The sequence below is a fragment of the Olea europaea genome, chromosome 16, assembly GCF_002742605.1.
Source record: "Olea europaea var. sylvestris chromosome 16, O_europaea_v1, whole genome shotgun sequence".
NCBI classification, from domain to species: domain Eukaryota; kingdom Viridiplantae; phylum Streptophyta; class Magnoliopsida; order Lamiales; family Oleaceae; genus Olea; species Olea europaea.
In genome coordinates this window covers 2,850,188-2,862,272 of record NC_036252.1, presented here as the reverse complement: position 1 = coordinate 2,862,272, position 12,085 = coordinate 2,850,188, and the positions used below count along the sequence as shown (strand labels likewise).

The 12,085-nt window shown below is 35.1% G+C and overlaps 1 protein-coding gene across 1 annotated transcript in view; it reads left to right on the top strand.

Annotated features, from left to right (window-relative positions):
• Positions 1-597: 597 nt before the first annotated feature.
• LOC111412490 (exocyst complex component SEC10b-like) overlaps positions 598-12,085 on the top strand; it is a 14,864-nt gene continuing 3,376 nt past the window's right edge. Inside the window, exons 1-16 of the mRNA XM_023043429.1 lie at positions 598-725; positions 813-1,061; positions 1,149-1,223; positions 1,808-1,909; positions 3,493-3,543; positions 3,648-3,753; positions 4,728-4,847; positions 6,716-6,807; positions 7,308-7,473; positions 7,563-7,639; positions 7,769-7,867; positions 7,970-8,060; positions 9,892-9,977; positions 10,492-10,665; positions 11,820-11,873; positions 11,967-12,083. Of these exons, the coding sequence (XP_022899197.1) occupies positions 618-725; positions 813-1,061; positions 1,149-1,223; positions 1,808-1,909; positions 3,493-3,543; positions 3,648-3,753; positions 4,728-4,847; positions 6,716-6,807; positions 7,308-7,473; positions 7,563-7,639; positions 7,769-7,867; positions 7,970-8,060; positions 9,892-9,977; positions 10,492-10,665; positions 11,820-11,873; positions 11,967-12,083 (1,767 nt within the window). The 5' untranslated portion in view covers positions 598-617. The remainder of the gene's footprint in view (positions 726-812; positions 1,062-1,148; positions 1,224-1,807; positions 1,910-3,492; positions 3,544-3,647; positions 3,754-4,727; positions 4,848-6,715; positions 6,808-7,307; positions 7,474-7,562; positions 7,640-7,768; positions 7,868-7,969; positions 8,061-9,891; positions 9,978-10,491; positions 10,666-11,819; positions 11,874-11,966; positions 12,084-12,085) is intronic.

Sequence of the window (12,085 nt, the reverse complement as noted above, 5' to 3'; positions counted from 1 at the left end):
TGAAACATTTATCCTTCTGAATGGAAAACGTCACCAGACAGCCAGGGGATCCAAAAATATCTTTGTGTTACCAGCTAGATCTATACATTCCACATCTTTGGATCCGTTGAAAAAAAATTATGAAATTACAGTTACTAAGAACTATTTTTCGACTTGATCATCATGCATAATTGGAAAAATCCCAGTCATTGATTTTAAAAACAGTATCTCAAATAAATGGATGTGATGTTTGCCAAGTCATGCATTGTAAACCAAGTTGTAAAAAATATTGTACAAGTAGAATGATTGATAGATTTAAGCCAAAAATTCAAACGCAGCCATTTTTGCAGATTTGACACTTATGGAATACTAATTGGAGGTTAACAATTAGTGTAAATGTCGTGATGCGAAATATAAACCACATTTCGAAAATTCATGTCATGATCCATTTTTAATATTGCATATAATTGTGCTCAGCTGTTGGTTCACAGTCAATATTTGATAAGCTTTGTTTGCTTGGCGATAAACACCATTCCCTCTTGAATTCGATTAAATTAATAATGACCGGTCTTCAAGTGTTAGTAACTGATACCAAACTTGTACCTTTTTTGGTTTCTCATACGTTGTTTATGTATTAGATGAATGAGAGTAAAGATGGAAGGAAGACCAATAGGTTTTCAAAACCGGCATCTAAGTCGGTATCAACTGACTCCTATCCACTTGTTTTGGACATAGAGGACTTCAAGGTGATGCCTCCAACACAATCTTAATGCATGTGTATGAATAAATTTTCCTTCTACAGTTAACAATTGCTAGCAATTTGGATCCTGCAGGGCAACTTTTCATTTGATGCCTTGTTCGGAAATTTAGTAAACGAGTTGCTGCCTTCTCATCTGGAAGAAGAAACCGATGCCTTGGAAGGGCACGGTGGCAATGATGTTATGCCAAATGGTCACTTACGAACTCCATCTGACACTGGAAAATCAGCACTACAACTATCAAGTCCATTGTTTCCTGAAGTAGATGCTCTACTATCGTTGTTTAAGAACTCGTGTACACAATTGATCGATCTCAGAAAAGAGGTGTTTAATTTGGACTTCACGATGAACTTTTTTGAATATATATAATCTACTGTAACGCTTCCTAATTTTCTTAATGATTGTTCAAAGGTTGATGGGAAACTCTCAAACCTCAAAAAGGAAGTTGCTGCTCAGGACTCTAGACACCGGAAAACACTTACTGAGGTTAGTTTGTTCAGACATTATAGGTATTGGTTTTTAATGTACATGAGTATGTTTCCTGTGCATTGATGCCTGCTAAATATTCTGAAACTTCGTTGTGAAACATTTATCCATCTGAACGGAAAACGTCACCAGACAGCCAGGTGATCCAAAAATATCTTTGTGTTACCTGCTAGATCTATACATTCCACATCTTTGGATCCGTTGAAAAAAAATTATGAAATTACAGTTACTAAGAACTATTTTTCGACTTGATCATCATGCATAATAAGACTTCTGGTGTTGACACTTTGGTCAGTTAATAATATCTGCTACAACAGAACACTGAAAATCCCTGTCTTAGATGCTTTTTTTTTCTCACGTGACAATGGAGGAGAAAATAGAAAAACACCAACTAAATTACAATGTATGGAGTTGAAAAAAACTATATATCATTGGAAGCTAGTTTCCACCTGTTCTCGGTTTGTAAGTATTAGCAGATAATGCTGTGGAAGTTTCTTGATATATATATATATATATATATATATGGGATACAATTACAAGTGCAACCTTGTAAATATTTTTGTTTTCTGTGCTTTATTTGGCAGCTGGAAAAAGATGTCGATGGATTGTTTACTAGTTTTGCAAGGTTGGATTCTCGTATATCAAGTGTTGGCCAGACCGCTGCTAAAATAGGAGATCATCTGCAGGTAAATTTTGTCTAATGCTTAATCACCCGTTTGTAATGTTTAATAGTGAAATTTATTATTCAAAGAATTATGTTTAGATTTATGGAGGGTGTGAATGGCTGATACACTGCTTTCCTCTATAATTCTTTCCTGAACTGAAATCAATTGGCATTTCAAAGAATAATATTCTGCTGCGTCTTCTGTGAAACCACCAAGCTAAATCTTGGAAAAATCTGCCCATAGCATTGTTACTTCATAATCTCCAAACAGATAATCAATGCTTTCCAAATTCTTTCCATTACACACAGTGGAAGAAAAAAGAAAAGATTTGGACATTTCTATTGAACTAAATCACAAGTTTGATTATTCTATGAAAACCTTGCCAAGAAAACATTTTTTTTTTTTTTTTTCTGGGAAGGGATACATGGTTTCCAAATGAATTTTGAAGATTCTAAGGTAGGGTTGGCGGCTCAAATTTTGGTCAATATGAGTTATAGGAAAATATAGCCAAGGACTCGACTGTTAACAATCTTTATCTGAATGATGACCCTTGATAAAAATATTTTCAAGAATAGCTAGGCAAGTCTGAATTACCAGAATATTTCTAAGCAAGGATATATTGTAAGACTTGGAAAACAACAATGCAAAAGAAACATTCCCATTTGAAACATCATCTCAGAACCAAATCTTATCCCTCACACCATGTTCCATTTTGTGAACCTGATAAATGAGATATCCCTGAGATATAAACTTTAAGGAGTTTCTGAATTATCCTGACATGTTTTTTTAGGTCACCTTCCATTTGGGTACAGACCAGGTTTGCTCCTTACGACCCTTCCCCTCAAATAAGATTGTTCCAAGTGGAATCTCCTAAACCACTTTCCTGTCAGAGCCAAAATTTCATCACAGTTCACGATGATATCCATTCCCAAACAATCTCTAGGCCTCCACTGTTACTTCTATGAACAATGTCCCAATCAACCACGCGGTTCTTTTTGCTACTTCCTCGTCAACCCACAAAATATCTCTTGTTAGTTTTCTAATAGAACATGACCTTGCCTGACTTTCTGATAAGCAACATGTGCATATAGGAATGTTCGATAATACTGACAGAGACCATCTAACCTTTTCTTAACCCTCTCAATTAGCCAGGAACAAAATTCTTTGGATATAGGATTAGCTCCAAAGGCTATAGAGCTGCCGAATCTTGATCCCAATTCCTGAACAAATCTGGTAAATCTTTAATACACACTACCGCTCTAGTTTCCATGTTCATCAGAAGACCTGATGCAGAAAGAAAAAATTCCTGAAAGGTTAATGTAACAAATCCTCAGAAGCCTTCAAGAAATAATGCGTCGTGCGCGAACTGTAAATGTTACACTGAGACTCTCTTTCACTTGTCTTGTCTTTTTGTCTTTTCACTAGTTATATATATCGAATATAATGCTTATAAAAAGTTAATTGTACTTAAAACTATCCGACACATAAAAACTGGCTCTTGTTTTTCCGGCTTAAGCTTGATGTATCTCAAATTTCTTTATTGATTACAATCTTGGATGATATACAATCACACATCTTACTTTTTTTTCACATATATTCTTCAGAGTGCAGATGCTCAGCGGGAAACCGCAAGTCAAACGATAGATCTCATAAAGGTAAATTTTTTATACATAGGCATATGAAGGTAGCTTTCAATCCATTCAGGTGATGGTTAGCTATGTGTTGTGCAAAAATTATTTCATTGATTCTCAATGTGCAGTACTTGATGGAATTCAATAGTAGTCCGGGCGACCTAATGGAACTTTCACCTTTGTTCTCTGATGACAGTCGCGTCGCTGAGGCTGCTTCCATTGCACAGAAATTGAGTAAGATGGCCTTTCTTTGATAAGAGTTGCGCAAATGTACAATGTTGTTGTTCCTAGTATCCATTACTGCAAGGATTTTTTATTTGTTTTATACCTGTTTTTTGGCTCCTTGAACCAGTGAATGAAGTACATATCAATGCCATGGGTTGTCACCTTTATAAATTTTTTGTTATCTTTTTTCATCTTGTCTTAAAATGGCTAAGCAAAATGAATCTGCAGTAAGGATTTTTTGTACCTTCCTTTTTGCTTCTAAAATTAGTGAACAGAATACATATTTACCAAATCTATTGATTGTCAGTGTCACGTTCTTAAGTCTTTGTTTTGGTTTAAAATTCCTTCTTTACATGGCTAAACAAAATGAATCTACTGTTGAAGTTCTGATTGGCATTTATTGCTATTGTAAAAGTTATGATGTTTTTAGTGAAGTTAATTTCGTAAAGAAAATGGAATTTCTATGGAATCCATTGGAGAACTTTTAATTTCAGAAGTAACCTCACGTTTTTCTCTTTCTATATGATTGAAGATGTAAACATGTCGCAATTTTCTTTGGGATCTTGTTGTAATTTTGAACCAATCCATGGAGTTATATGCTGTCCAAAATGATTGATTATGGGGTTAACTGATGCGCATGTATGAACATTTTTTGTCCAAACTTAAATGCCTGACGTATTCAATTGTCAACAAGTGGCCCACAAAGGTCTATCCATCATAATCTGTCAATTGTATCCTGGCTTCTATTTGCTTACAAGAGTATATAACTCGTGGTGTAGCATTATGATAGTAATGACTTGATCCTTAGAGTTGAGAGTAAAATAATCAATTTCAGTAATTAAAAAATAAAAAATAAAAAAATTGATAGAGGATTAGGAACCTGGATTGTGACCACATTCTTAGATGAGCTGCAGAGAAAATCTTAATTCTTTCTTTGATTTTGAAAAGCTAAAAACATTTTTTTCTAATAAGCTCGATTTTAGGATCATTTGCTGAGGAAGATATTGGAAGACAAAGCATGGCTGTCTCGTCAGTTGTTGGGAATGCAACTGCAAGCAGAGGATTGGAAGTTGCTGTTGCTAACCTCCAAGAATATTGCAATGGTATGTTTGATTATTTTTGTGCGGTTGACACTTGACGGTATTAGTTGGATTCACCAGAGCTGACAAATTTTTGGGCTACTCTCAAGGAAGTATAGCAGTCTACTTGCAAAAGAAGCAAACAGAATACCTTTTTATTTTTTATTTTATTTTATTTTTTTTTGCAAAAGGGGAATATTTGAGTAACGTTCTTCAGGCCTGAAATTGTTGTTGTAATGTCTATCTAAATGGGACTTGCTCATTGTTCAAAAACCTGTGGAGTTGTGTAGTCTTCTCTCTTATAGTTAATATCATGCCATGCTTAGTGTTTGATATATTTAAGAAGTACAAGTCATGTAGCTGGGCACATTCTCTACTTGTCAACAAAAAAAGGAGGAAAAGAGAAATGTATGAATGTTCTCAATGAATAAATGTTAATGAAATATGTATGGAAAATCATTTAATAATAACCATCACCAAATATTTAGTTTGTGAGACGGTGCAATGACGAGCAAAAAGCGTTCTTTCAGATATCCTGTCTTCCTAATGATGTATTATGCACTTTTAAAGTTAATCTGATTTTGTCTGATTGATTTTCCTTGAGTTTAGTTCGATTATGGGTATCATTTTACTATGGATTAAAAAAATCCTATCTTTCTGGGGCATGTTTGTTAGATCACAGATGAGCAAAATGCAAGGAAGAGCCAAAGCAAACTGGCTTCAGTCTGATTCCAAAGGCTGGCACCCACTTTGTCTGAGTAAAGCTCATATTATATATCCAAATATAAATTATGTAGAACCACCTATCTAAAAGCTTAAGCTATAGGCTCCGTTTGATTCCCATTTTTCTCAAAATGCATTCTTCTCTCTCTTATTTTCAACCACACATTCTTCATTAAAATAATATTACATATAAATCAAAATCTTTTCATCCACACATTCTCCATCAATTACTATTCTAAAATTGATTTTTCCTTAAAAATGGGTGTCAAATACCCTCATAATGTATCTAACAAATTTGGCATAAAACATCAGTTTTAGCGGAGTCAATACCTAATTGACTAAACCGACTTGACAGACCACTAAAATGGAAATGATATCAATAACTTTGCAAATTCTGCAAGCTAATAGCTTTTGCAGCATCTCTATTCTTGTAAGACAGCCAAATTTGCTCAGTTGTTTGTGATGTCAAAGGAAGAGCATATACACCTTATTTAGAATCTAATTCCAATATATCTAGATTTCGGCATGGCTGGAAAAATTCTTTGAGAATGATCTGATGGATGTAAAGCTTTATTTAATTTGATCAGGTTATTATATGTTTGGAGGATCACCGTGCTTTAATCTTTCTGCCCAAGATGCATGAATAATCATGCGCACAAATTAAATGTTCAACTAAACATAGAAGGAAAAAACCTTGTAATAAGATACATCACTTTCTCCTTTCTCCTGTTTTATGGTTAAAGACACTGAGTATCACTTTATTTAATATGCATTACTTCAAGACAATTGCTGAGTTTTGCAATTATAAGTTGTCAGGATTTCAGATACTAACCTCGTATGTTTTGCCATTTTTCTTATATCTTTGTCGGCTTGGGATATGTTAATGTTCTTTTTCCTGTTTTTCTCTAAAAATGCACTGGATGCAATATCCATTATGAAATCTAAAAAGTTATGCATTATACCCAACATAAATGAGCTCCAAAATGGCTTTCTTGGAATAGTATGCAGTTGGAAAAGGAAATCCAATCAGAGATAAGGGGTCTTTGTTTTGCATTTTCTCAATGATTTTGAATTTTTTATCAATTATAAATGATATATTATTAGAATACGGTTTAGTTTGTTATCTTTTTTATAGATTATATATTAATCATTTTTCAATGGCTTTGTAGAACTGGAGAATAGATTGTTGGCCAGATTTGATGCAGCATCACAAAGAAGGGAACTATCTACAATGGCAGAGTGTGCAAAAATTTTGTCGCAGGTAAACTATTCAAAATTTAGCTGTTGCGAAAAAAAGTTTATTTCTTTACTGCAAAAATGTTATGTAAGATTTACATAGGGAACTTAAAACATTCTAATTTAGAAGGAAAAAGAAACTAGCCTTCATCAGATTCTTAGTTTTAGTGCATCATATTTGTAATTAAGATGATATAGTTTTTCTTTTTGTTGAGGTGAGTTTGGAGAAGGTACTTATGATCTATGGAAGTTATACTTTTGTATGTATGAGTCCTCATTTCCTTGAATGGATTCTTGTCTAATTGATTGTCATGGAAGGTTGCACTCGAAAGCCCTATTCCACCTATCTCAAATTGCTTTTTGTACTTCCTTAGTTCGTTCAATACGATTAAGTTCATGCCATTTTCCTCGACAGATTGCTTCAATTATTTGCTCTTATTATTGGCTTCTTGTGATAAATCATAATGAAATATTATATCAAAAAAATTTCCCTCCCTCCTCTCATGTTTTTTTTTTACAACTCAGTTTAACAGGGGTACCAGTGCTATGCAACACTATGTGGGATTACGTCCTATGTTTGATTTGGAGGTTATGAATGCTGACACTAGATTGGTTCTTGGTGACCCTGGTTCCCAACCTAGTCCTAGCAATGTAGCGAGTGGTCTCTCTTCATTATACAAAGAGATTATAGGTTTGGATGATTCCATTTATCTAGACTACTTGTATCAAGTCACAGTTGGCTATAACATTATCATTTCAATTTTAACGACTTGCCTGCAGAAACTGTGAGGAAAGAGGCAGCCACGATAATGGCTGTGTTTCCCTCTCCAGATGATGTCATGTCAATATTGGTCCAGGTATTTCCATGTTAGCCCTTTACTATTTCATTTGAGGGAGGGCAACTCCTGAAGGTTTGGACTTGTGATTGTGGGTAAGATTGGTTGGTGGTATTAAAATTGTGATTGGTATTCTATCCTTGCCTACAGAGAGTGCTGGAAGACAGAGTTCCCAAACTTCTTGAGAAGTTGTTGATGAAACCCTCTCTCGTTAATCCACCACCCATGGAAGAAGGTGGACTTATATTGGTGAGTGACATTGACGAGGCTACAAACTGTCTAGTAACATTATCGTGAATTTGATGTTGATGGTATGTTAACCTCACTTTACTGTGTTTGCCGTGATATCAGTATCTTAGAATGCTAGCAGTGGCATATGAGAAGACGCAGGAGCTTGCTAAAGATTTACGTGGTGTAGGGTGTGGTGACTTAGATGTTGAAGGTAAAAATTAGAACTTTTGATAGTCCTTGTGGAGACATACCTTAATCTTTAACTCAGAAACACAATTGAATCGCTATGTGATACCTTGTTCAACGTATGTGAATTGATTAAGATAGGGGCCAATTTTGCTGCTTTGATTTGTTGGTTCTCCTCAATCAGAAGAGTATATGTTATCTGCATGGTCTTGTGTAACCAAGATTTTAGAATAAGATGGTGAAATAACTTGTTTTTATTAATCACAGAGAATGCTGAATATATACAAGTACAGGAAGAGAAATTATATGCTGATTCACATTCCTTGATTCTGGTCACTAATTTAGGAAATTAATATGTCTAACATATCTAACCAAATAAGACAAAAATATGAAACTAATACAGCTAAATATAATTACATAAATCCATATGACATGTGAAAATCAATTCTAGATCACTCGGATCTGCCCTACAGAATTAACTCCTTTAATTCTACACAAGATTGATGGTGTTAACTTGCTGATATTGTAAAGATACAGTGTTCTGCTAATCTGATAGCTGAATTTAGAACTTATTTGTAGTGCATTTAGTGTTGCCAAAGCCAGCTTGGCTTTTGTTACCTTTACTTTGTGGTTAATAAACCTTCCATTGAGCAGAAGAGCCTTTAAGTTTTGATCTTGAGTGGGATTATAGCTGCCGATTGTCAAATGATGTGTTGGGAAGGCTTTGGTTTTGAATGTCAATGAAGCCACGGACTTTTAGGATAAAGTATAATCAGACGCTTCTGTAACATACCATCTTGAAAGGTGGTGCACAAATTGTGGTGGCCATTTTTAAAAGCTCAGCAAAAGCTGGAGAAACTCTCTAACTTGGCTCGATTGGGAGGATGAAGACTTGTGCTTCTAGTAAAAAAGATAGGTGACTATGGTCTGAGCTCTTGGTTTGCACTTAAAAATGTGTACTTGAGATCTGTTTATAGGCGCTAGTCAGTTTTATGTGTATGAAGATAGATTTAGGACGAGAAAGAGCATAACTAGAGGAAAAATTGTGGAAGAAATTTTAGCCACTAGTTAGGTTCATCTGAACAATACTAGTGGATACTATCATTGTACTATTCTAATAGTCTGCCTAACGATGCTTGTAATTAAGGAGCTTTGTATTGAAATGGCATATCTTCAGGAAAAGCTTGAGCTGTAGTATGTTAACTCAAAAGGTGAAGATTTTAATTTGACTCGCTTGTCGGAAACGGCTTTGTAGTCTTGGTGGACATTGTGCGAAATAGTAAACTTAATAGTGCCTATGACAAAAATTTTAATAACTTGGACACTGATGGTAAACTGATGAAAGTGAAACAAAAAGGAAGCTTCAGAAGTTGTGTGTCCATTAGATTATGAAGAGGTGGAGCCAAAAATAATCACATGCTTTCTCTTTAAATAATTGTAGCTTAAGCAATCTGTATTGTTCAATTTTTACTACCACTCCATCCTTTAGATTGCAACAACTTTTTAGCTTATTTTTTGTAGACCAGGAGGAATTTTCACTTGATAACTCTTACATTTTCACTTTCACTCTCTTGTTTCTCCAAGCAATACAGTAAATTAAAGATATTTGGTTTCGAAATTTTAGTTTTATCCTCTCTTTTCTCTTAATTAAATACTGTTAGTTTGTATAATGGTGAAATTATGACTTGGTTAATCTTCTTCTGGTCACATGGATACAAGCCTATTCTTTGTTGTATATTTCACATTTTGCTTAACCATACACCTGTTTTTAGTTTTGAGAATTATTGTATAGATGTGTAGTAGGTGCTATCATTTATTTCATTGTCTTAAATAAAGCAGTTTTATCTGTTGTACAGGCCTAACAGAGTCTCTCTTTCATGCCCATAAAGATATATATATCGAGTATGAGCAGGCATCTCTTAGGCAGCTATATAAATCAAAGGTTTGAGTGAAACTCACTGTTCCTCTCGTAAATTAAAGATATTTGGTTTCGAAATTTTAGTTTTATCCTCTCTTTTCTCTTAATTAAATACTGTTAGTTTGTATAATGGTGAAATTATGACTTGGTTAATCTTCTTCTGGTCACATGGATACAAGCCTATTCTTTGTTGTATATTTCACATTTTGCTTAACCATACACCTGTTTTTAGTTTTGAGAATTGTTGTATATATGTGTAGTAGGTGCTATCATTTATTTCATTGTCTTAAATAAAGCAGTTTTATCTGTTGTACAGGCCTAACAGAGTCTCTCTTTCTTGCCCATAAAGATATATATATCGAGTATGAGCAGGCATCTCTTAGGCAGCTATATAAATCAAAGGTTTGAGTGAAACTCACTGTTCCTCTCTTCATCTCTAACTTCATCTTTTAAGCTGCTCTTCTTGAGATAGAGCTCATATCTATACCTGTTTTTCATATATTCTCTTTTACAATCATAAATTGGTGCTACGATGCAGATGGAGGAACTACGTGCTGAAACCCAGCAGTCAAATGAGTCTACAGGAACAATCGGGCGCTCAAAAGGTGCTTCCATAGCATCGTCCCACCAACAGATATCTGTCACTGTAGTGACCGAGTTTGTGCGCTGGAATGAAGAAGCAATCTCTCGATGCAATCTGTTCTCATCACAGGTACAATATTTTCTATGCTTCGTGTTAATTTCATCATTGGGGCAGAGGTTCATACCATTGTGGCTGTGGCCTCAGATTCAATGAGGTAATCCAATATGAATTAGAAACTCGACAAAAAGCATTTTTTAAGCCAACTTGACAAATTTCTGTCCAATTTTTCGGTATTTTATACAAATCAATTATCAAACTAGATTTGGGCTGCTCTGTATGATGGGAGTGGGGGTATTACCCAGTACTTCTGACTGGAGTGATGCTTGGGTTTGGTGCTTTATGGTCACATTAAAGTGATGGAGATGGTGGTTGACTTGTAGGAAGCACTGAATGGGGATGTACGTGGTGGATTGGGGAGGGGATGAAGTCTTCTTCTCACTTATTGGTAGATCGCACGGCCCTCTAAAATGAATTATTGAGCAATGCAAATAGGGCTTTGCAGTCTTTTGCTATGTGGAGAAGCTTACTCAAAAGAAATTTGCATGTAGCTTTTCTACTTGTCTCTTCCAAGATTATTGCAATCCAAAATTTTTCTGCAGGATCAGTCTTTTCAAATATTTGAGATAGTTTGGACATATGCAATGTGTCTATCGATCCATTATGGATAGTATTTCTAGCTATGCCTCCCCAATTTCATGGAGCTTGTCTCAAACCTTTGTTGAAATTTTTGTGCCTAATAACTAAATTCATTTCTCGTGTTCCAATTTTATGCTTCCTCCTGCACTGTTAGCTGCATCTTAAACATGGGTTTGCTGTTGCTTATCATTGCACCTGTAGCTTATCATGATTGGCCTATGTTTATTCCACAAGTTGACCTTAAATTTTAAAGAATACTGGGCCACCCTTAGATACTAGGACTATCAAGCTCGGCAACATAGAGTAAAGCATATTTCAACTTGCTAAGTTACACCAGATAGCTTCTTGCATTTTTTTATTACACGCAATTCTTCCACATTGTCACTGTGAATGAAAATTATCAAAGAAAAACGTAAAGTTGTGTTGGCTTGCTTTTATTTATTTTTAACGGTTAACTGTACGTACCACAAATGTAAAATTATCTTATCAAGTTCCCATGGAATCTGACATAAAACATTTATATGATTCCTCTTTCTGAGTTTTTTGATCTTCAAATGCTTTTTACTCATTATCTTGTCATCGTGCAGCCTGCTACCCTTGCAGCTAATGTAAGAGCTGTTTTTACGTGCCTTCTAGACCAGGTAAGTTAAGCCTGCGTTTTAATTTTGGATCTTCTTTTCTGCTGGATATCCACATCACCTACTCGTTGCATAACCCCATCCTGTCTCCTTCAGGTCAGTCTATACATAACAGAGGGGCTAGAAAGAGCTAGAGACAGCTTGACTGAGGCTGCAGCTCTCAGGGAACGGTTTGTACTGGGAACTAGTATGAGTCGAAGAGTTGCTGCTGCAGC